The sequence below is a fragment of the Bipolaris oryzae genome (assembly GCF_000523455.1).
Source record: "Bipolaris oryzae ATCC 44560 unplaced genomic scaffold scaffold_7, whole genome shotgun sequence".
Classification (NCBI taxonomy): Eukaryota; Fungi; Ascomycota; class Dothideomycetes; order Pleosporales; family Pleosporaceae; genus Bipolaris; species Bipolaris oryzae.
In genome coordinates this window covers 292,128-316,625 of record NW_006911283.1, presented here as the reverse complement: position 1 = coordinate 316,625, position 24,498 = coordinate 292,128, and the positions used below count along the sequence as shown (strand labels likewise).

Here is a 24,498-nt window from a genome sequence, read left to right as displayed (position 1 = left end):
AGAGAAAATGAAAAAGGGAAAAAACCACAGTGGTAATGTTTCCATGGCTTCTTCAAAAAAAAATACATGCCATGTGCTCAAATGTAGTCCAGAAGCTCCAAGTTTGCAAAATGGTACATGATTAAAACAGCGTAAAAATTTTGATGCAGCATAGTGCCAGTACGTGGTGGGCGTGGCTGCGACGCATACAACAGGGGTATTACGTGCGAGTAGAGCTATTGAGACAACAATGTATCAAACTTGCTCCGTAAAGGCAGACTTCCGCGAATCAGTCGATGGTCTCCGCTTCTTTTGGAGCTTCTTGGATGCTCTCCGCTCGGCGAGCTCAAGCTCCTCTGGAGTAGGCTCCTTGAAGGTGCCTGGTCGCAGAATCTCAAACCCAGAGTTGACTTTGCGAAGAACTTGCTCGTTGCGATCCTGATTTTGGTCCGTCATGACCTGGTAGGGGACCTGATCATAGCTGTATTGGTGGCTTGGACCGTGCGGCTGGTAGGTATCGGGGTAGAATGGTGCATTAGGTGCGTAGGATTCGGTCAAAGGAATTGCTTGCCTGGCCTGGTTGGCTGCGTGACCATCATGGCTAGGGCCAGAAGAAGGCGTTACGACATCTTGAGATGGGTGGATACCAGTGGAGAGCGGAGGAGAAGGCGACTTCCGAGGCGTGAAGTAGTTGACACCGTTGAGCGTTGAAATCTGGTTGTCTGCGACGCTGGCCCATTCTCCACTGTGGCCTGGCTTGCGAACACGGGGCATGAGCTGTCCGGTCTCGGCGACGTGGGAGAGGCGGTGGCTTCGGAGAAGGTCGAGGTCTGTCTTGGGGTCGACAGTCCTGTGGGCGCCATTAGGTGGGAGGTATGCAGTCTCGTATGCGCGCACGTCCTGGTTAATGGCCATGTAGTCGGATTCATCACTGTTGCGGCTGCTCGACTTGGAAGAGGATCCGACCTGTCCGAGAGGGCTGGCGCGAGCTGAGGGATGATTAGCGTTGGTTACAAACCCCTCTGATGAATACCTACATGGAGAAGAAGAACCAGACAAGTGAGCCGATTGAGAGACGTGGTGGTTGCAATTGCTGCAGCGGGGTCCGTCATGCTGGTGTCCGCGAGCGGGCGATGAAGCGCGCGAGTCGGTGTTGGACAGTGGTTCAGCAGAGACGGCGCGGTCAAATGAGCTTGGAGCACGCGAGCTGTTGCGGCTAGAGCCCTGGGCGACTGGCTGTGGGAGTTCGAGCTGCGAGTTGGTGCGAGGGAACTTTTCGCTCATGACGGAAGCACGGCTGCTGCCGACGGGCGTGTTTGACCGTGAGATCCATACACCGTCGACTTCGATACCGCTCTGAATAGCACGGACACCGAATGGGATTTCGTCCTTGGGGTCTTCGATTACTTGGGTTACAGGCTGGGCCTCGAGCATCTCGGGCGACTGCGCCCTCTTGCCCTTGTCGACCTTGCTGTACTTGCGAAGCTTCCTCTTGTCAAAGGCGAGCTTGATGAAGCCAATGAAGATGGTGACGACGATGGCACAGGCGAGGACCTGGCGACAGCGTGTTAGTGTGTCACTGGCAGAGGCCGCTTGAGTCACTCACAAAAGTCATCTTCTGCCACAACTGCCAGCTGGTGAAGAAGACGCCATCATCAGACGCCCCGAAAGCCATGTTTGCAGTGAAGAGGTGAGGCGGTTTACTCGGTCCCTCAGTAAAAATAATTGATGGGGGGGTTGGACGAGGTCAGGTGGTGGTGGTGGTGGTGGAGGAGAAGCAAGCAGCAGTGCTTGTTATTGGACGAGCTTTGTGCGGCAAGCACAAGGACAAGGCCAAGGACAAAGAGGGAAGGTGCCGCCAAACGATGGGAAGGCGCGTGACAATGTGACAATGTGACAATGGCAGGAGCACACAATGTGTGGTAGTGGTGAAAGAGGCTTGAGGGGTGGTGCTGTAGAGTAGTAGTAGTAGTAGTGGTGGTGGTAGTGGGAGTAGATGGCGAGGAGGGTAGCGAGGGATGGGTCCTTTTCCAGCAGATCCCGTGACGAAAGTGAGCAGAGTGAAGAGGGGAGAGGGGAACGAGCGGCGGCGGGGATGTGGTGGTGTGGTGGAAACGAGCGTGGAACGTCTTGGAAGACGGGAATCACTAGGGCGGTGATGGGGCGAGGGGAGAGGAAATATATTATATCGGGGGGGATGGGATGGGGCAGGCACACGGTCGATCGCCGCCCACATACACGGGCCCGGCGGTGGAAACATCGGGGCAGAGGGTACTGGCTGCTGCTGGTGGGTGTGGGTGTGTGTGAGGGGGACGAGTCGATGGCGCTGGCCAAAGCTGGGCTGGCACAGGCGCATCGGCCGTGCATGGACATGCGTGCCACGGGCGGACGGCAGGACTACAGGCTGGAAATAGCAAGCGACGGTACGCAGAGGTGGTTGGAACATTCAACGTCTGGCAGGTTGGCACCCATGTGGAGCCCATACGAGACACAGTTGCAGCCCTAGAGCAGACCCGATGGCGGCCAATAATAGATCCCAGCTCGGCGACGCGCTTGCAGCTACTAGGACTAAGTAAGTAGCTGTACTGTGTACACACTTAATATGTACCCAGGCCGGGCCCTGCAGTCGCACGTTCCCAGTAGCCTCGCCCTCTTGCCAGACTACTGTGCAAGTACACTCGTCCATTTCCAATTGACGTCTCTTTTGGCGCAGTGCGTTGGCGACGGCAGCGGCACCACGCCTGCGCCATCCAGTTAGACTGCCGCCGACGCCACCAGGAACGTGGCGCTCTCGGCTGCTGCTGCTGGCCAGGGGAGGGCTCCGTTATCCGTTATCCGTCGTCCACACATCGTATCCATCTTGCGGAGTGGGTGGCAGGATGCGCTTCTCCACATATCATGATCTTTTCTGCCCATGACCATCACAATGACATTTGGCCTCGTCATCCAAGCCTTTCTCTCTCTCCTCCGCCAGCCCATGGCCATCGCAGCGCCAATCCCCCGGCCCGTTGATGTCGCAAGGCCCTGGTCGAGCCGTGTTTCGTCTTTGTTAACCGCGGACTCCCATACGGCCGTTTAGACACACTTGTCATAACAAGAGCAAGCAGCAATTCCCGCAATAGCTCCACCACACTGATGGGTTTTTGCGCCGTGGCCAGGTGGTGTGCACGGGCCCCATTTTACCCAGGGCAAGGCGGGGGGGTCCTGGTGCCTGTCCCTGTCGTCTGCGGTGCAGGCCAAATGCAAAGTAGAGGACGGCAGCAATGGGAGAGGCGTCTTGCACGCCCATGGAGCACGACATCAAGGTGCAACCGCCACACCCAGCGCACACCGCATCTCCTGTCACTCTGCTCCTTTTATTCGACTGAGAGTTTTCTTCCAGCCATGGTACCGGTGCGCCGCCCATGCAAGGTTCCGTCCGCTTGGCTCTCGCTCCTCTAGGCTATCGATTAACCTGCATGCACAGTCGATACATCTATGTAGTACATAGATATATATGTATATGGGCGCATACAAACATGCTCAGTCTTACACCCACACTGCCTCCTTCAACCAAAGGCAATAACACTGCGAAGAGGGCGGCATTAGGTACTTTCCCTGGGTTGGTGACCGCTCTTGCTCCCGCTCCAGCTCCAATACACACTACCCCTTCATGGGCTGCATCCACATCAGCCACAAGACATGGAGATTCCATGGCATCCAGTCTGCAAGCAAGCAATCCTGTCTTTGCCTGGTTAATTGCACACCACCAGGGCCTTGGATACTTTGGCAAAGAAAACCACACTTGGTGGCCAAGGTGATGGGTCCACCCGGTCTCGGCAGGGTTGTGCGAGGCACCACGACCCCATTAGTGTGCAGGTAAGCACCGTAATATTGGCACCATTCTGTTTGCTGGTGATCGGCCAAACTCTCTCGTACTCGTGCGCTTTGGCCACCCCGTACTGCTCTGCTCCGCGCGCTTCTTACACCACACGTGGACAAATCCCAAATCTTGTACCTTTTTTAGTCGCTGCTCCCATCGCCAACCAGCGCCTGGCGTCAATCGTTTCTGCGTGAGCTGGCCAGAGCTGAGCATCCCGGCCCATCAACCCAGGAGCCTCTGTCGGTTGCTGTGGCGCCCAAATGTGATGCACACATGCAGTAAACACATGTATATGTACACACATATAGCCTCAGGCCATCTCATCCTGCCACACGCAGTGACCACGTGCAAACGTAACAATCCACTGTTGCATGTCCACATGTAGTCTTCGCACATACCACCATGACATGCGATGCCGTCACTCATCGTATCGGCTGTGGGGCCCTGCAAAAGCCCTTCGCTCGCACTCGTCTTGTCCATGTTCACTCCCCTGCCCCCCCTGACCATTGCAGTCTTCCGTTTTGGTGGTGCAAGCCATGCCAGCTAGGCAATAGTTCATGCACCAAGTTTTTTTTTCCTTTCTCCATAACCTGCGTCTAACGTCCCATTAGCGTTCTCGCGTGAAATACGGCCAAGACGAGGTGTGTCAGAACCTTAGGCAAAGACATGACCGCGGCCGAAGTCAATTGCAATCGACGGCTGGTCGGAAGAGGCGGGTTACAATCGCCTCAAGGGGGGGGGGGGCCTGCTGCTCGTCATCCGAAAATAAAGTGATGCTGCCTCAGCTGGCCGAGGTAGGTGTTGCTCGCTCCCAATTTGTGTCCCTGGCTGTGTCAGTTTGCGAACGGGGGGCAACCATGGCTGAGGCACATGTTTCGTCGCGGGGTCATGGAGACAGACATGGCCGGGAGACTTGCCTGAGAAACAAGGAACGCCACGCTCGTTTCGAATGGGCGGCACGCGTCTCGTCTAATAACGTCATCCTACGCTGAAGCAGCCATTTTGCATTTCCGTTTCTAGTTCCTTTTCCTGCCTTGGTCTGCCAAACGGGCAGCGGGCGCCTTCTCCTCGCGCCCCTCTCCCCCCCCACCCGCAGCCACCACTACCACCACTGAGCACCAAACAATGGCTCTGGTCACGATAGTCGGGGCCGGGTCATGCGAGGTGCAAACAAGCAGTTTTATGGGTGCACTGGTGGCTAGCTGACGCGCCCTCGGTTCACGTCGTTCGGTACCTGACGGATTCCCATGTCGTCTTATGCAGGGACCGCCCGGAGGCCTTCCTTCTTTACTGCATCTGCCCCTCATCGTCCCCTCAGAGTTCGCCATACACAGCACATACTACATACAGCCTCCAGTGCTGACGGAGAAACTCTGACCTCTCAAGCAAGTCGCTGTCTCGACACTCCTGTACCATGACGTCTTTAGCCGCCACGCCCCTCGCACGAATTCCGGATCATGTCTGCACCGACACCAAACCCCAAATGGCCTTGGTTCCTGCCCGATTGGCTCGGCGACGGAAGTCATGATGTGAGGCGCTAGATCGAGCAGTTCCTCTTGGATTCACAACCGCCAAACTCCCAGCCTGCAACAATACTCCACTTTGCCTCTGTACCGCTCTTTTTCTGCCTCCACCGCCCTACCGCCATGCCTATCCGCAACCCTTTCCGCCGCGCTGGTGCGCCTGATCAGGCTGATGACGCCCAACGGAACGCTCCGGAGAACGACTTTAAGACCACATCTGTCTCGGGAGCCACGCCCTTGCAGCTGAAGGATCCAGCAGAGTACAAATTGAGTGGTGAGACTCTCATGCCATATTCTGGGCGCGCGAGGCGTGTTCCGCGCACTGCATATGTGACGGCCGGGCGCTTACAGTTTGTGCAGAGATCAACGATAGCGGCGTGTACTTGCCGGTAAGACTAGCCCTTTGAGCGCATATGGAATTGATGCGGCGCACGTGAACTGCGACGGCAGTGACTTTCATCCCGAGAGACATTGGCTCACTGCATGACAGCCCTCACCACACAACGAGAAACCAACCTTCTGGCACACAAAGTCCAACGTCTCGACAACCTCATCGAACCACCGGAGCCTTCTTGCCGAAAATGAGCCCTTTAGCATTTCGCGCGAAAGTTTTGATTCGTACCGAAGATCATTTGTACGTCCATAACCAGTAGCAGCAGTAGCAGCAGCAATTCCCTCTCTAACACCAGCCAGGACATCTCCGCGCGCTCGCCAATCACTGACAGTGTCCACGAGACTTATCCCCGCCAATCGCTCGACGCGCGCAGATCCATGGACACACGGCGCTCTTTCGACGCCCGTCGCTCTCGCGCAACACCCCGCTCATCCATGCAACAAGGCCGCCCTAGCGAAAGCCACGATCAGGTACCCGAGGAGGGCTTCGAGGATGTGGGGCTGAATGACGAGCCCAAGCCCCAGCCCAAAAAGCGCGGCATCTTCTCCCGCTTTGGCGACAACAACCACTCCAATGATCGCACCGAAGAACGTCCTACCTCGAGTCACCACTTTTCCCTAACAGGTCGCAAGAGGGCGGAAAGCGGAGCCGGGTCCGAGCTCAAGCCCATGCCTAAACCCGCCCCGGAAATGGCTATCGAGTCGCGGTGAATAATGTGCATCATCTTGAACACATATGGATTATGACAATGGAGTTTTTCTTTTTCTTCAAATGTAGTAGTAGTATATGGGTCTTCTTTTGTCCAACGCCCGAGGAATGCTTTCATTCTGATCAGCAACCTTCTTGGTCCTGTTGATCAAATACCCTAATGAAAAAGAGGGGGAAATTTGGGCATCCGTGGCGTTTTTTTCCTCCTGGGGAGGCAACAGACATGGGAATTTGTGTCTCACTAACAAATAATTAAACCCAAGTTGGCAAATTGCATTTTCTAGCGGTATTCGTGAAGAAAACCGAAACAGAGATCAGCTGCGGGGGGAGAGAGTTGCTATAAATATATGCAAATGTACGAGGTGTGTTCAAGCCGCATAATGTGTGTGTGTGTGTGTGTGTGTATTTCCGTTGCTTATTGGGATCGCTCAACATCAGATTTGTGGAGACGGGTGGGGAATGGCATTCGAGGTTTCTCGTATTCCACCCCCCTTTTTGCAGCGCTGTGTGGGAATACGTAATAGACAACCCGACTCTATAGGGAAGAGTCGGCTTTGCTGGCACACAACATGACCTCTTGTCTGCGACGAGACAGTATGCATCTCCAAACTGCAAATCGTAGCTAACAAAATAGTGGAATACTCAAGTTCAGATAACAATATTTCGCCAGTGTACTATACGCTCATATCTTGGCAATGGTGTTGGGTCCCTTCTTTCCTACCCAATTCGATGTTGGTTGGTGGTTAGTAGTTAGTAGTTGACACGGGCTTGCTCTTTCCCTTCTAGAATTTATGAAGAAAAGTTTTGACTTATTTCTTTACACACACACAGTTGTGACATATTGTCTACCTTCACTTCAGGATTCGTGAGAGCGTTCGACGAATAGCCGCATGTTCGTTAGAACCCGGGCCCTCATCTCCGAATAATGGCACGAGTATGCCTTAGAAGGCCTCTCACTTTTTCTGCCTTCACCCAGCGCCGCAGACAATAAACATACCCTGCAGTTCGATATTGAGATTGAGAGCTTCCTGTCCTATCGTTCGAAGCTCGGGACAAGACAAGGCTGGAGATGATGGAAGTTGAGAGTGGCTTAGACTGCGGCGTCTACGCGCCGCTTTACGTCGCAGCCTGAGATAATGCGCGTTCAGAGTCTCTACAAATGAAAGATCGATAAAAGAGCACAGATAACCCAATACGGATACATGTCTCTAAAGTCTAGCATCTGGATTGGACTCCCGGTTCTAGGAAGCTGTTGCCTTGTACATCCAGCCTTGCTGTACGCGCGCACTATTCTCACATGAGCAAAAGTTTGGCCCGACTTGGCCAAAGTACTCCATACGCATGAATTAAGGATCAAGAAACCCATGGCTGAGCGACGTAGTATTCTCGTTCATTCCATCTAGCGGCGTGGTTATCGAGATATCGCGCAGGTATAAGGTGAAAGTGAGCTCAGTTCGTTTGTCAGTTTCACTGTCAACAAAGCGCCACACGCACAATCAACTTTTGCACTACCTACACACGTATCTTGAAATCTACAGAGATTTTTTGGCCACCAACCTTTCTCTCACATTGTGGTGACACTACTTCTACAGCTTCAACGATACAACGCATTCACCTACCACTTATTGGATTCACGAACCTAAGACAGGTGAGTATCCCCATGGATCGACATGAGGTGTTACTGGTGATGGGAAGAAGTACGAGAAGCCATGTTTGGTATACTGACGCAACTACAGTATCACACGCTCACTGAGTTCTCTAAACTATGGAGCCCCTAGCGGATACCACGGCCTATCTCTATCATCATGTGGTTCTTCCACCAAAGCTACCACAACAAGATGATCGAAGCCCTGGGAATGACGCTGCTCTCCTTGAGGCTGTCATTCAGGCTCTGAAAACTATGAAAGCCCATGTGAAGAACGAACACGTCGGGCCTGTCATCGCGGCCATTGCCGCTGTCGAAAACCTCCGTAGTAGCCGTGATGAACATGGACTCACTAGCGAGCTACAACTGGAACATATTCTTGCCCAAATCACGAACGGTGATACTGCTGGTGCAGTTCCCATTGAGATTCGGGGACAGAATGCTGGAATTCTTGCCAGCCGCTCTGGAGATAGCATTAAATTCGAATTCTTCGAGCTTTCACCTACCAACGAAGCGGCTATGAAACCTGGACGACTCATACGAAGCTTTCCAGGATATGCAGCAAGCATCCCTGTAACCAAAATGGCCCACGATGTAGGACTACTTCAGTCAATCTCCGGTACCTTGGCGAAGATGACATCTCAGAAGGTCCCAAGCTTCCAGCCAAAAATCACCAAGAACGAAAAGATCATGAGCGAAGAACGCGACACTACCAATCCCGGCATAGTCACGAACCTGTACATGAATACTATCGCAGCTTTCGGTGAGCCAATAGACATCAAGCGCATCCGGAAACATACCCGTGAAGAGGTACTCTGGAATGACTGCCTTTCACCATGGCGACGTTCTCCGTTGTGGCTTTTGTTGCGCGTATCGCTACAGCTTCTTTTTGTACGCGAAGCCCCAGGTACACTGCATGAGGAAGGGTTGTACAAGGCATTCATGGTCTCCATGTTAGCACAACTGCTTGAATGGGCTCAGCGCAACTGGAAAGGCTTGGGGAGCGAACCAATCCATGCCATCTCTGCGAAGTTGATGCGTCGACTGCGCAAATTCAAGACTCTAAAACAGTCCGAGTATCTCAAGACTTCCTGGGTCAACCACGTCGAAATGGGCATTCTCAATGCTCATCGCTTCATCAATCAACATTGGCTTGGCTTGGTCAAGAACACTGAAGGCAACATCGACACAAGCATCATTGCCAGTCTACAACCCGAGGCCGACCTTGATATGAACCTTTTGGGACTGGACGCCTTCCTCTCTCAGATAACTTCTCGAAAGCAAGAGCACATCCCGTCGACATACGTCCCCACATCAATGTATCCCAAGTTCTGCGCATCTACACTCCCAAGCAATCTGGGTGGCTCTGATGACTACAAGTACTTTCGCCTGGCGGCTCTGGAGCATTGGGTCGAACATAATCTGTTGGGTTGGACCGACAACCACCTCTATAACTCGAGCACCTGTGAGCAACTTCGTATGCTGATGAAAACTTACTATGATATCGCCAATACTGCGTACAATCAATCACCGATCGCCATGTCAGTCATGTACCTAACTCTTGCCGAGCTTTGGATATCATGCGATAGAAGCGCATGCACTATTTATCCCATGTTGACCGATTACGACCCAGAGGTCAATCTGACGGAGTTCCAATCGCTGGTACTTCCGTTGAAGAGCCAACTGAGTCGCCTCAACACCATCGAAGGCTATGTTGATTCACGACGCCACAAATCAATCAAGGGCAGGCCTTCTATATACCGGGAGTTTGGTAATCCTTCTTCATTCGCAGTTCGATATTTCGACCAATGCAAATCGCTCCAGTCTACGTTGGAAAAGATTGAGCATGATGCTACAGTTGCGCGAAAGAAGAAGTGTGAGGAACTAGAGAGTCTCAAAGTCCTTTACCGCCAGTACATGGACACCTACCACAATACTCTGTGCGAATATCGTACAATAGTCACCAATCACTACCATGGATACACGAGAGAGGTTCATCATTATTGTTGTGACCGATGTACGGCTAAGAAGAACGCAGACAATCTGAGCATCTCAATCTACGAGTGGCCGCTATCCTCGTCAAAACCTGTGGCGAAAGCAACAGTATTTGAACTGAAGGTTCCAGAAGCTTTTAGCAACTGGAGAGATGCCTCGACTTACTTCATCACAACCGTGCTGGGTTGCCACGAGGAGACGCCAGTGACGCCAAGATTCGACTTTACGCTTCAGAAACATCGCGGTCTATCTAACGAATTATCTGCAAACTATTCAAGTAGGATTGTAGTTCCATTATCCGAAGTCAAAAGCCACACGACTACCCACCGAAAGAACTTGATGGCTATCCAAAATTTGAAGGAAGATGACGTTTGCTTGGAGAATGCGCTGAAATACCGTTACTATAACACTACCAGCAACCAATTCAACACAACAATTCCAGTATGTACGGAAGAGATCCCGAAGAGATGTATGTACGAAATGCCACAGCGATCAAAGACGCTAGAACGCTTCATGTACCGCCTGCCCTCTTCACCCAACGGTCTTCCTGCAAATGAGGTTATTGTAAGTTCCACAACTTCGCATATGGTATGTTATAGGAAAATGCTAACCGAGGTTCAACACCTAGGCCAGTTTGTCGGACTGCCCGGCTCACCTCTCAATCGATGAGTACAAGGCTTTGTGCGCATTGCCTCTCGGAAACCACATCTTGCATTCCAACATTCTTGCCCAACTGGCGGTACCAACAATAGACTTTTCAAAGGTCGAGTCACAATGTATGATCTTCCAGGCTGTACAGCAAGCTGGACTTCCTAAGCAATGCATTGAGCGTACGACTCATCACATCCTCAAGGAAGCATCTTTTGGTCTTGCATTGCTGGACCAGCTTGAGACCGCACTCGGGCGTATTGAAGAAAATTGGGAATCCTGGCGAGCTTCAGCCACGTTCTCTTTAATCGCCCGAAGAGTTCTGAATTTGACTACTGCCCAGGAAGTCCGTTCACGAGCATTTAGTTATCTCGTCCGACTGCGATATGTCTGCCTCAAATGGTTTCTAAAATTGAAGCAGAGAGCAGCTAAATCGACAGATGATGGCCAGCGCACAGAACTCTACTCAAGGGCGGCAGAAATTGCTCTTGTATGCACAAGCACGTACGATGTAGAGGAAGATGACTTTAGGTCGATCCTAGAACATGAATCAGCAGTTTCGATCCTCATCCAGGCATCAATCCTCATCCAGGAGAATGTCGACTTCATTCAGTCCGAGAACGAGATTCTTTTGAGAAGCACGACTCTATCGTGGAGGTGTATGATGCATCGAATCCTCCCCGAGCTACGTGACCGCATCCTCTCCAACGGTCAAAGTCTGTCAGACGCTGTCACTGCAAACTGGGCAGCTTTCGATCCAACTTCAGAAAACCCTTGGACTTCGCTCGGTGATTGCAAGATACACTGGCTCGAGACCACCTCCGGATCGCTATCAGTGCATATCAACTTACTTACCGGTGAACTTCTTGTAAACGGTTTACCGTTGTCTCGACTTCCTGGCGAATACATGTCCCACCACATGTACAAACCTTTGTTCCAAAAGTCAGCATTGGAAGTCGTACCAACCAGCGAATCAGGAATGCATTTCTCGGCGAAGGCTCCATACCGCGACTACAAGCTTCACTTTGGAATGAAAGGCGACGATATGCTAGTAGTCGCCTACGGAGATAGCACGAAACTCGATCTGGTTCCATCACGTGTATTGCAGGAGCAGCTCCCTAATGCATTCTTGACGAACTACATCCACTGGTATGATCACAAACGGCAACAAGTGATCTTTCGGCGTCGAGATAGCCCGTGGGAGTCAGCACCTGAAGGGTGGCGTTTGGCTCGCAATGTTCATAACAGTGCCTGGCGATTGATAAAAGGTCGTGAGATTTTGATCAGCTTGGGAAGTCAGTCTGAGAGAAAGCTTTCTAAGATACTCTGGTCATTGGAAGAAGGGAGACATATACATGCCAAGCTCGACACCGCAACTCAAATGATCAACATTGAGCTTCCCCGACTTCAGCTGGGGTTTTACATCAAGCAAGGCGGAAGTTCGATATACTCTCGCCAGTATCGGGACATGAGCATTGATGGAAACCAGAGCATCGGAACTCTTGTTGGTTTGGTCAGTAAGCTTGTGCTCAAGCATGAGCATACGGAAGAACGATTGGTCCTCATACCAGCACCCAATACCTTTGATGCATCGAGCATCGTTTGCTCCATTGGCTATCGTTCTGGCCACCACTCCATTGTGTCAATCTGCAAGGGAAACGTTCACAAGGTGTATGCATACACTATAGATACAGACCTTGGTAGACTATTGGACACTTCGGAGATACAGAGTCGACTTTTCTTAAGCTACATGCATGCCATCACCTCTGCATGCCTTCCAGATCCGTTGACCCACCGCACTGGTACAGAAAGCGGTCTTGAAATCCTTGGGTCAGCAGCAGTACGTTCGTTCGATATTCTCACTCCGGCAAACGTAGATCTTCTATGTTATATAGCCGAGCTTTCCGCAAAGAGGCAGTGGTACCCTGCAGACCTAAAGGTGATGCAAAACATTGAGTGGGATGAGCGTCTTCCATCATTGTCGCAACATGGTGCCTTTCGAATGATGGTATCCAATTTGCTGAACCAAGCCGCCAAGATGCGATTATTTCATCCAGGCAATGTGGTTTTTCCCTTGATTGATAAAGCTCAAAAGAAATTGGCATTGCTATCAAACCACCTTTTGGATCAACGCGATATGCTACGATCAAGTACCTTCCGCGTTGCAGGATTTGGTGCTGAGAATTTCAAAAAAGCTCATGACATTCAGTACCGGGCTAGAGACATCGTGCAAGATGAGAGGGGCAGTCATGCCTTCATCGCCGGCATTCTAGCCCTCCGCGATGAAGCTGCTTTGTACAGCCGCATCTTAGATCTCAAGGAAAATCTCGTTGGCAAGCATTTTGAAGGAGCTACTGTTCAAGGTGTTGACGAATCCTTCGATCCCGACAGTCTTGGATATGATTCTGAATGGCTTGAAGATCCCTCAAAGCACTTTGTTGCAAGTTGGTGCACGCTACATCGAACCCTCCCCGAAGCTGGCAACCGCTACAATTTAACGACATGGCTTTGCACAATGGCATTTGCCAAGAATGCTGATATGGATACGATCCAAGCTCTGGTAGCATTCTCCAGGCTACGAGAAATGGCAACCGTACAGCCGCCTGCTGCTTCCCGGTTCGATCTGACGCGGGGAGATAAATATAAAACTACAGAGATACGCACGATTCTTGTTCAAAACACCAGATCCTTCGATACATCTATGGAAGCTACGTTACCCAGAGAATACCACGAGACTTTTGAGGAACACGAAAGGCGAATGAAGGAAGTATTCAGTTCTCGGAAGAATAACGCCATCGATGGTGTTGCTAAAGACTTACAAAACCAAGCATCTGTTCGAACACCTAATATAGAGCCAAAGCTTGAGTACACGACGTATCTTGATCTTGCCGAAGCAATGGTGAGAATTCGAGATTGTTTCAAAAGCTGGTACGACAATCGCCAGTTCCTGAACTATCTTGGGCATTCAACAGAAGTACTGGCGCGTCAGAATGTTTTGAGCGTATCTCAACCGCAATACTGCCTCTCTCTACCTCAAAGGAAGACTGGCCTCGACCCTGGCAACCGCTTTTTTAGCATAGGGAGTATTTTTACTACTTCGGCACCTCTCGCGTGCCAACATGGTAGGTTTATCTTACGTTATAGTTGGGCGTATCATGTATTCGTGATTTTGTCTAAAGCAAGCTTCCTAACATCTTTTCCAGGTTCAGATCTAAGCTTTCCCACACCACCATCTGAGCCACAAGTCATGATTGCGAAAACACATGAGCCTACAGTGCATTCTCAGACAATGGAGAGGCTCGAAAAGCTTTGCAAGCACCTCCTTGCATATTCCAAATCGAAATGTGAGCGAGAGTACGTTGAGCATCTACGTATGAGCTGCGAAGCCTTCGAAAAACATCTCAACACCAATTACATACACCAAGATCTGATTGTCAATGCCGCAACCATTTTGGAAGAGCATTTGGAAGACTGTCACCAGCATCTCAGAAAGATATCCTCCTCATTTGAAGGTCTGTTCAGTAACGAGATTGAGTTCCAAACCAAGCATGCGCCACGAGTTTCGCCTACCTTTTGGCTCAGTCAGCTGCATCGAGACCGCTTCGAACATCTGCCGGAGGACTGGAAAGAGGTCATTATAGAATATGCTTTGGCCATAACTAATCTTCAGAGGGCCCAGAGGTTAGTTCGTCTCTCCAGCAAGCCGGTAGAGCTTATTGAAGAGTTGCAACACATTGGGCACTCCAACTGGGATGTGCGCCAGTTCCCCGAGACGCTTCTCCTCGAGGCCGAAAGCGGTATCCTAGTTCGCAAGGAGCAAGAATATATCGCAAGCCAGATGCGTACACCCGAGAATGGGCAAAACGTAGTACTGCAGCTGTTGATGGGAGGTGGTAAATCGACCACCATTGTTCCAATTCTGAGCGCTCATCATGGTGACAAAGAGAAGTAGGTCCTCTCATCCATCAACCTAGATCTTGCTAACATAATTTACTAGGCTAGTGAGAGTAATAGTTGCGAAGCCTCAGAGCAAGCAAATGCTACAAATGCTTGTAGCTAAGCTTGGAGGAATGCTGGGCAGAAGAGTCTACCAGATGCCCTTCTCACGTAACCTTCGACTTAGCGCCAATGATGCTCAGACCATCCGCCAGATTTACGACGACTGCATCACCAACCGTGGCGTGCTTCTAATTCAACCCGAGCATATTCTATCTTTCAAGCTCATGGCTGTGGAATGCGTCCTCCTTGACCAGCAAGAAACGGCCCGCTCGCTACTGGCAACCCAAGAATTCTTCGACAGAGTCTCGGTCGACTGCGTTGACGAGAGTGACGAAAACTTCTCTGTAAAATTTGAATTGATATACACCATGGGAGAGCAACAACCAATTGAGTTTGCGCCCACACGATGGTTCATCATTCAGGATGTCCTAACACCTCTAGCGTCTGTGGCTGCCCGGGTCAAGAAAGAGCTGCCTGATGCAGTCGACATCCAAGACGATGGCAACGGCAAGTTCCCACGAATCAGATTCTTGCGTTCTGACTCTGCTGATCGGGCCTTGCACCTGCTGGCAGTGCATGTTGTTCAACAAGGCATTGGCATTCCTTCAAGGTCGCAACCACCAACCATGCAAGACGCAATTATCCGCTACATTACTCAGACAGACTTAAGTCTTGATGAAGTGCATGCAGTTGAGAAAAGCAAATTCTGGACCGAGACTACGAAGTGTCCTCTACTGTTGCTACGCGGCTTGTTTGCTGATGGTGTTCTTCGATTCATATTCACAACCAAACGGTACCGAGTCAATTTTGGACTAGATCATTCCCGTACGCCCAATACTTCACTCGCAGTAAGTGAAATGCTCAAACTTCTATTGCACAAAGCATATACTGACTTGATGTAAACAGGTGCCATATAGGAGTAAAGACTCGCCTTCACCGAGGTCTGAGTTTTCCCATCCTGACGTCGTCATCATTCTCACGCTCCTGTCATACTACTATCAGGGGTTGGCCGACAATGAACTCTTCGACACGATCATTCATATCTTGAGATCTGACCAATCAGCCATATACTATGATGGGTTTGTTCGCACTGCATCTTCCACTCTGCCAAAGGCATTTCAACAACTTTCCGGGATTAGTATTCGAGATCGACACCAGTGCATGACAGATGTGTTTCCTAGCTTGAGACATTCGAAGAACGCAATAGATTACTACCTTGCACGTTTGGTCTTTCCTAAGGAACTCAAGCAATTTCCTCAGAAGCTTAGTGCGTCAGGTTGGGACCTCGCGATCACGAAGCCGCACCCAACGGCCGGATTTTCTGGTACAAACGATACCCTGCATCTACTCCCACTCAACATCAAACATCTTGACCTGCCAAGCCAACACCATACCAACGCACAGGTGTTGTCATATCTGTTAATGGACGAGACTTCGGTGAAAATTCTGCCCGTGCGCAAAATCGGCAGCGCTACCAGTGATGGTGAGCATCTGCTGACATTCATTGAGAGCTTGGGCTCAGGTGTCAGGGTTTTGTTGGATTGTGGAGCCTCAATCCTTGAACAAAACAATCGACAGGTTGCTGAGACATGGCTGAAGATGCGCAGCAGCGAGGTCCAGGCGGTAGTCTACTTCGAGAATGAAGAGTTGGCAGTGCTCGATCGAAGCTCTCGCGTCGATTCATTCCAAACATCGCCTTATGCCAAAATGCTAGATTCATGCCTGGTCTACCTAGACGAGGCGCATACACGTGGAACAGACTTGAAGCTCCCACGTCATTACCGCGCTGCACTTACATTGGGTAGCCAGTTGAGCAAGGACCGTCTTACACAAGCTGCAATGCGGATGAGAAAATTGGGCCATGGACAAGCCATTACCTTTATTGTACCCGCGGAGATCAAAACCAAGATCTATGAGCGGACTGGAAAATCTTCAGATGCCCAAATCGATGCTCGCGATGTACTGTCATGGGCAATCGGAGAGACATGGACTGATTTGAAAAGGAGTCTCCCCTTGTGGGCAGTACAAGGCGAACGGTTTGAACGACACAAGAACCTCATAAATGGCGCCAACACTACGAAGGATGACGCGACAGCTTTCCTGGAGAATGAAGCCGTTGATCTGGAAACGCGCTACAAGCCTCGGACTCAGGATACAAATCGGTTCACACAGCTCAGCAACTGGGACATGTGTAATCCCAACATCGATAAGATTGTATCACGGTGCCGCGATTTTGAGGCCATGAACTTTGGATCTGCTACATTGAGTGAAGAGCAAGAGAGGGAACTTGCGCCCGAAATCGAAGAAGAGCGACAGATCGAACGCCCTCCACGCTTGGACGCTCTAAAGCATCAAGTCCATGAACATCTCAGGCGGCTAGTTACTACCGGTGAATTCGTCACCGGCTTGGAAGCATGGAGGCCAGCGTTTCAAGCACTGAAAACGACTAGTGCAAGGAGACTTACCAATCTGAAAGAGTTCCCTTGCGATTTGTTGGTAACACTGGACTTCATGCAAACAGTCCACGCACCTCCAGGCTCGACCCGCGCCTCTTTCATCTCAGACTCATATCAGCGACCAGTACAATTTGTAGTCTCTGTACCGGATTTATGTCGCCCAGAGAATGTCGGCAATCTCATTGTTATCAGCCCCTACGAGGCGAATCAATTGTTGCCATTGATCCGTGAACACAAGAAAGTCACGCTCCATTTGTTCGCCGCCCGCGCCAATGTTAGTTACGCGTCCCTCGACGAGCTCACTCTGTACAATATCGGTCATGAATTCACTCCAGGCTCTATCTCGCGCAGCTTAACTATGCAGCTCAACCTATTCGCTGGCAGTCTCTATCTGCGCTCTCTAGACGAGTACAACGAGCTCTGCGATTTCCTGGGTCTCCTGCAAGGCAGGGCGGAAGAAGGCCAACAGGTGTACGCCGATGGCTTCATTGATCCTCCAACTGGAAAATGGGGCCTCACAAAGTCGCCTGTACCCTTTTTGAGCGTCTTGCTCATGAAGATTCGTCGCGAGGGTGAGGGTGTCGAGAAGACGCATATGGGCAAGATTTTGAGCGGTGTTGCGTTGGAGGAGGGCGATTTTGATCGAATCGAGTATTGAGTCGCTGGGTACTTGAGTCGGTTGGCGTGAGGGATTGGGGATGAATTGTGTAGGGTTTTGAAGATGGCACTTGTGAAGATTGGTTTGGTTCCAGGATGAGAGACTTCCTGGTGGTCAGGAGAGAATGGGGCAGATATCACGTCTCGTCTGATGGAGATGCTTACTCGAGATCAATCAATGTTTAATAGTCAAATTCATGTCTCTTATTCTAAACCTTTTCCCCACTTGAGCCCCATATGTACAACATATCCTGTTGCACTCACCATGCAACTTCACAAATGACATTAATATCACCCAAACACGTGACATGCCCTTTCCCTTCCCATCAACCACAAGTTAAAAAAAAAAAGACTAAATACACATCCACGCACAACAAAGACACAATTTTCATTTTCATTTCTCCCATTCTCTCCCACACACACACACACACAAACAAACAAACAATCCACCCATCTACCAAAATGCAATACACGCCCCTTACATCTGCGAACCCNCCCCCCCCCCCCCCCAAGAAAAAGAAGAAAAAAAGAAGAAGAACAAAAAAGAGACCAGCCACCAAAGCGCCCAGAACGCCAAGGCTAAACGTCAACAATTGTATTTTCCCAGCCGCCCTTTCCCTTCCCCCCCCTTCTTCCGCCCCCTTTACCCCGCCATGAAAACTAGTCAACCATCCCCAAAAACGAAGACCCAGCCAAAAAAAAGGGAACGACCCCCGCACTTGCCAACAATGGTTCCATCCCCCCCCCTCCCTCAAAAAAGCTTTTTTTCTTTGCCCTCTGGAAACTTTTGTTTTGTTGAAGCAAAACCAAAGACATTTTCACTCATAAGCACTAAGATCCAACGGAACACTGCTCCCCCTTCCAGCGCGATATTTCTTCGTGGAACCCGTGAATTCGCGGGGGCGGGGAAACTGGCCTTCGTCCTGGAAGCGCCAGCGCAAGTCGTGGATGGGTCGGACTCTTCCTTTTTGGCCGCCGCCGCCACCACCGGAACTGCTGTGGCTCTTGGTGCTTGATCCGCCGCCGTTTGTCAGTGTGTACGAGGCTGGGTCCATCATGGAGCGCGAGGGGGTGGATGATCGGCTTGGGGGCGCGACGGCGGGCGGCGGGGGCGCGGGGGCGCTTGGGGGTGAGGCTGGAGGGTGTGGCGGCGGTGCGGCGGGTGTTGAGTGACCAAAGGCATTGTTTCGGGCTGCTATCTCTGCGAGTGATGGCGTATGGCCATTCGGAGGCGGTGGTGGTGGTGCAGGTGCCGAGGGTGCGTGAGAGTTATATTTATACGGGTCGTACTCGTCGTCATCCGGTGGAGGTGGTGGGGGTGGTGTCGATCGCGCTGGTGCTCGTGGCGCTGGCGAAGGAGGTAGAGGAGGGGGCGCCGGAGGAAGTCCAGCGGGCCGTGGCGATGTTGATGCAGGAGGCGGCGGTGGTGGTGGTGGTGGTGCGGAAGGTGTGGAAACTGGAGGCGGTGGAGGAGGAGCGCTTCCTGGCAAGGGCGGTGGGCGAACTGGAGAGGGAGCTGGCGGTGGAGGAGCAAGGTTAGATGGCTTTCGAGACGAGGGAGGTGGGATAGGTGGTTTCTTTCCAATTGGCGGTGGTGGCTTGGGCTTTCCACTGATACTGGCTACTGAAGACGGCCGCGACTCTCCGCGAAGAGCGTTAATACCTGGCCGTACACCTGGCGGCGCAGGAGGAGCTGAGGGGGGCGCTCCCGGAGGCTTTGGTGCTGCTCCTCGTGGTAGTGCGGGCGCTGAAGCGCGATTTGATTCGGGATCTGAGAGGTATGGCGCATGGTCTTGGTCCGCGCCAGTCTTGACACCGCCCGACTTCCTCAGCTTGGGCATGCCGCCCGCGAACAACCCTCCCAACTGTGGTGGTGCGGCCAGTCCGGCACCGCTATCAGTATCACTGTTGCTTCTCGCGCGGTTTCCTCCTCCAGGAACTGGCGGCGCAAGCCCAGGAACTGCAGGCGGCTTGCCCATACCGGGAATTGCTGGTGCCCCCATGGGCGCTGCACTCGCCCCACCGCTCACTTTGCCTACTATTGGCGCCGACCGATCGTTGATTTGTGTGACTTTCTTCAACTTCATGCCCTTGCTGATGTCTCCTAAAAGTGCACCCTGTGTCCCATTAGCGATAGCTCTCTTGATGCCCAACAGCCAGAGGCGCGGTGTCTGGCCTGCCCCCGCCATGGATGCAACGTACTCTTCCTGCTCCTGACGGCGGTTTCCCTCCCGGCGCCTTCATCCCCGGCATAGGCGGTGGCGGCGGTGGCCCTCCAGCTCCTCGACCCATGGGCGGCATGGGCGGAGGCGGAGGGGGTGGTGGTGGCATGGTGGAATATGTGCCGCGCTTCGATTTGGTTTTGCTGTTTTTTGCTGTCTTGCAAAGATTCTGGATATATGTGCAGTCACTCGCTATCTAGTTGCGAGTGTTGGCGTGTGACAGAGTGTGGTGATCGAGTGATGGTTGTGGTGGGAACATTCCGTCACAGCTTGGCAGCTGGCATCCCAATCCTCGGCCGCCCACCGCTGCGTCACCCGACCTTCACCGCGCCCGCTGTGGCCTCGACCACATCCGATGAACCCTGGAAAATTACCAATGCGCCCCCAATCGCGCCCAGTATGTCAATTGTGCGACTACATACTGCGGCAGCCTAGAAGTCGCCGCGCGTTCCGCTTCACATCAGCCGTCAAGGCCCCCGCGACACGGCGGCAAACTGCGCCATCATCCTCTCTAGTTAACCGCGCACACGAACGAAGTATTACGACGACTGCTCGTAATGCGGCACCAACAGCTGAAAGAGGCGATGACGAAAGCTTCCAGACGTCGGAGCGCATCGCAACGCTGAGAACAAATTTGGCCGCGGTGGAGGCTCGAATAAAAGAAATCTACGATTCCCCCAAAGTGGAGCCAGAGGCAAAGGTCTTGGAGGCACTCGAAGCTTTAACAGAGATTGCGCAAAATGCGATAGCGATACGGTCTCGACAGCCCTTGCGAACAAAAGGGCCCATAAGACAGAGTTCAGCGGGAGCAATACTCTCCGGACTGGGCAGTGATGACGTTGAAAAGACTGAAAAGAAAAGAAAATCAAAGCAGCTAGGCCTCGATGCACTCCCATCGCCATCCTACCTCTCCAAGCTTGCCGAAGACCTAATCAAGCACGAGAAAGTTTTCCTCTCTCCCAACATCCTCGCCCAATATATCCACCTCCAGCGCCTCCTCGCCCGCCCAAAAACCATCCCAGAAGCACTCTACCTCTACGCCAACAAGCCTGTCCCAGTCGAAGGCTCCTCACCCCCCAAATTCTCCCAACCCTCTCCCAAAGCTGCAAAGCAAGCCATTCCCGCCGATCTCGCCGACGAGGCGCTCACGGCTGCAATCGACGCAAAGGACCTTGCCCTAGCCTTGGATGTCGTCGACCACACCTACCGCGCCCCAGCCTGGCGGCGCCACCGCATGGTTACCAAATTGGGTCTTCCGGGAATTTTAGCGGGTATCACACCCCTCGCTCTCTACATGATTGCACAGGAACTTTCTGTATACAGCGGTTTCATCGACCCGTGGACTTTCAAACTCTACGCTTTCGCTGGTCTGAGTACTTACGTTATGTGTACTGGTACTCTTGGCTTTGTCGCCTTGACTACATATAACGACCATCACGACCGCGTTGTCTGGCGTCCTGGTGTCCCCCTTCTGGATCGTTATCTGAGAGAGGATGAGCGTGCGGCGTTGGATCGCATTGCGTGTGCGTGGGGGTTCAAGGAGGAGTGGAGACGAGGTGATGAGGAAGGCGAGGAATGGGAGGGTTTGAGACAGTGGATTCTGCTTAGAGGTATGGTGCTCGATAAGCCGGATCTTATGCCTGGTATGAACCCAGGTAGGTAGTGCAGACAGTACCAGAGACTATCAATTGAGTACCGTGTATTGTTAAATTGTAAGAAAATTTGATTCGTGATGTTGTTCTATTGATCCCTAGCTATGTGTGCAATGTCTTTCTGCTAATTTGAATTTCATGCGTCATGAAGAGGATTTACCTAATTGAGAAATATTATACATAGCATACAAGTACTCCAAGAATAACAACGCTCCTACAAAAACTCAACCCGCTAAATTCCTGAACTTGGAAATTAAGGTAGTGCTGCTATGTCTATCTATGTGTTGTTTGTCAATCACAATACTTCATGTTATTGGAATTTAGCATGAATATCAAGTTCTGCAAAAATTGGCACACAAACCGGGACATCAACCGTCTGGGCTGAAATCTCATGTAAGAAGCAAAAATTCAACAAGCATCCACATGGTTACTATAGAGAAGGCATCACAAGAGGCAAAAAAGAAATGCGTGGTTGATGCGACACCTGTGTGATTCGAACACACGCTCCCGAAGGAACTGGCTGACTTTCCCTAACGGGACTAGCAGGCCAGCGCGTTAACCACTCCGCCAAAGTGCCATGATTTAGATACAATCAATATATAAAAATAAATATACGAAGAAGATATTTGCCAAGTCACCTTTCCCGCGCATCCATATCAAACCAACATCAAAAATGATCGGAGGGTGTTTCCATATATTGCTTAGTGATCGCCCACTCACTGCAATAAACATGAGTGAAGTGGGGCCAATCGTTCATGGCGTCAGTTACCCCACCACAGCTTTCGGGCAATAGCAGCTTTACCTTTGGGCCTCCGCCACCATCGCATCTTTGCATTTAAAACCTCTCCCACGAAGAGCTACAGACCGCTTGTCACTTCCATAGTACTGCAAAAACCCAGAAACATATCCGCAATTCCAGGCCAGTTTCCCGTGTCCACATCAATCATGTCTGCCGACGCTGCGCCCATCTCCTTCACACGGTTCTCAAAAGCGCTTGAAGATCTTTCTGTTGAGTCGCTCTACGCAAAATACTCAGAACTCACAAATCAACTCGTGCATCTCGAATCAAGCAACCGGCAGCTTGAGGAGTTTGCGCGCGAACATGACGACAAGGACTGCTACGAGGCGCTTCTGGAAAACAAGCAAGTTATGAAGAGGTTTGAAGAGAGGAAAGAGGCGATCAAGCACGAGGTACAGGACGTGCGAGGTCTGCCTTGGAGGCCAAAGGAAGACGAGGGAAAGACTAATGGAAGCGCGCCTGCTGCGGCGAACGGCGCGGCGAGGGAAGAGGGCACCAACGGCACCACAGTGCAAGATGAGGGTGATGATGGCGTCTACCTATAAAAAGGTGGAAATGTACAAGGTCAAGATCGACCTCGACCACAAGTGACTGGAAACTGTGTTTATTGGACACTCAAAAGTTGCCATCCCCGTTGGTGGCGAGACAGGCACTGGGATATAGGAGACCACACAATCATCAGTATGTGCGCACGCTCACTGTGTTTCAGATGTCTTATTGATTACATGTCAGGCATTACTTCTAGCTTGCGGGCACCCATGAATTTCCGGGATATTTTCCCACCAACGAAGGATCAGTCTGACAGATATGAGTGGCAAAACTCATTATACTGAGCGTACTTATTTTGTATTCTCTCGGAACATTAAAGTCAAGGGCCATGCCAATCCTTCTCGATTGCGACATGCACTCTCAGCAAGGGCTTCAAGTCATTATACTTGCGGATGCAATTGCTAGACCCTCAACGGCGATTCTTTTGATTCGAAGTAGTTAAGTATAAAAAAAGATCCAAGTACACCAGGGCCCATGATGTAACACGGTTGTATCTGCCTTTGCGCACATTGCTTGATAGAGCCTATTCTGCGAACAGGGCACTTTGTGGACACCCAGTTAATAAGTAAACCGCTGCAAATGAAGAAGACATCACACCACCACCGTACAAGTGAGCAATATATAAATTATCCAAACAGGCATATCCACCGCTACATTGAATCAGTGTTCTTCCAGACTATTAGTTGGCGATACCATGTCTATATGACAGTTTGTAAAAGCCAGGCGCAACCGCAAGTAGGAGTACACCAGGGACCTCGTAATTGTCCCGAGGAGCCCTACGCGAAGAGGCTCGGGAGTTGATATGGTGCCATCCAGCCGGTATCATTTTAACTTTGGCCGATCGCGGGATAACAGAAAGTTTAAATGTAAGCTTTACGTTACAGCTCGTTACAGAGCAACGACGAACGTGAGGACGGCATTCGCGTAAACCACAAATAAAGTCTTGGGTGCCTGACCGACCCGTTTGCCATCGGTTGTTAGCCTGTTTTGTTTCATCGACTGTTACAGATGTTTTGGATACGGGAGTGCCGTGTCACGTGCGCGCATGTCACTGGGGGTTCTTGGCGGTGCGTATTCTAGAATAGCGTTCGTAGTGGCGCACAAGGGAGTTGTTTGGCGTTCTTATGATGCACGCGCTATTATGTGCAACTAGTGATGTATAAGACGCCTATTAATAGCCGGCTCTAAGTATTTTCAAGGCTAGTTTTGTAAGGGGTGGATAGAAGACGCTACACCGTGTAGTGACATTTTGTTTAACGTGGACGACCAGGCTCGAGTCAGGAAACAGAGAAACATTTGTCAGAACGATCGAGAACGAGGATTTGCTTGGTCCATGTTGTTTTTCAATTGAACCTCGGATGCCGTATTTAGTCCATGTTAGCCGGATTTTAATCTGCAATGGGGAAAAGC

The 24,498-nt window shown here is 51.2% G+C and overlaps 6 protein-coding genes across 6 annotated transcripts; 4 read left to right on the top strand and 2 right to left on the bottom strand.

Moving 5' to 3' along the window:
- Positions 1-234: 234 nt before the first annotated feature.
- Positions 235-1,654, bottom strand: COCMIDRAFT_1196 (uncharacterized protein; the record flags this gene model as incomplete). The annotated part of the gene is made up of 3 exons (XM_007685067.1): positions 235-968; positions 1,017-1,533; positions 1,586-1,654. 3 exons carry the CDS (start codon positions 1,652-1,654, stop codon positions 235-237), a joined length of 1,320 nt encoding a protein of 439 aa, XP_007683257.1.
- Positions 1,655-3,497: 1,843 nt separating this feature from the next.
- COCMIDRAFT_22336 (uncharacterized protein) lies at positions 3,498-4,123 on the top strand (the record flags this gene model as incomplete). The annotated part of the gene is made up of 3 exons (XM_007685085.1): positions 3,498-3,775; positions 3,831-3,837; positions 3,986-4,123. 3 exons carry the CDS (start codon positions 3,498-3,500, stop codon positions 4,121-4,123), a joined length of 423 nt encoding a protein of 140 aa, XP_007683275.1.
- Positions 4,124-5,487: 1,364 nt separating this feature from the next.
- Positions 5,488-6,468, top strand: COCMIDRAFT_82513 (uncharacterized protein; the record flags this gene model as incomplete). The annotated part of the gene is made up of 4 exons (XM_007685168.1): positions 5,488-5,638; positions 5,725-5,753; positions 5,855-5,998; positions 6,058-6,468. 4 exons carry the CDS (start codon positions 5,488-5,490, stop codon positions 6,466-6,468), a joined length of 735 nt encoding a protein of 244 aa, XP_007683358.1.
- A 1,763-nt stretch (positions 6,469-8,231) lies between these two features.
- Positions 8,232-17,867, top strand: COCMIDRAFT_82742 (uncharacterized protein; the record flags this gene model as incomplete). The annotated part of the gene is made up of 5 exons (XM_007685167.1): positions 8,232-10,670; positions 10,735-13,876; positions 13,958-14,702; positions 14,752-15,601; positions 15,660-17,867. The coding sequence occupies 5 exons, from the start codon at positions 8,232-8,234 to the stop codon at positions 17,865-17,867; spliced, it is 9,384 nt and encodes a 3,127-aa protein (XP_007683357.1).
- An 817-nt stretch (positions 17,868-18,684) lies between these two features.
- On the bottom strand, positions 18,685-20,197 carry COCMIDRAFT_1193 (uncharacterized protein; the record flags this gene model as incomplete). The annotated part of the gene is made up of 2 exons (XM_007685066.1): positions 18,685-19,983; positions 20,069-20,197. 2 exons carry the CDS (start codon positions 20,195-20,197, stop codon positions 18,685-18,687), a joined length of 1,428 nt encoding a protein of 475 aa, XP_007683256.1.
- A 246-nt stretch (positions 20,198-20,443) lies between these two features.
- On the top strand, positions 20,444-23,084 carry COCMIDRAFT_32568 (uncharacterized protein; the record flags this gene model as incomplete). The annotated part of the gene is made up of 2 exons (XM_007685104.1): positions 20,444-21,731; positions 22,660-23,084. The coding sequence occupies 2 exons, from the start codon at positions 20,444-20,446 to the stop codon at positions 23,082-23,084; spliced, it is 1,713 nt and encodes a 570-aa protein (XP_007683294.1).
- Positions 23,085-24,498: the final 1,414 nt, after the last annotated feature.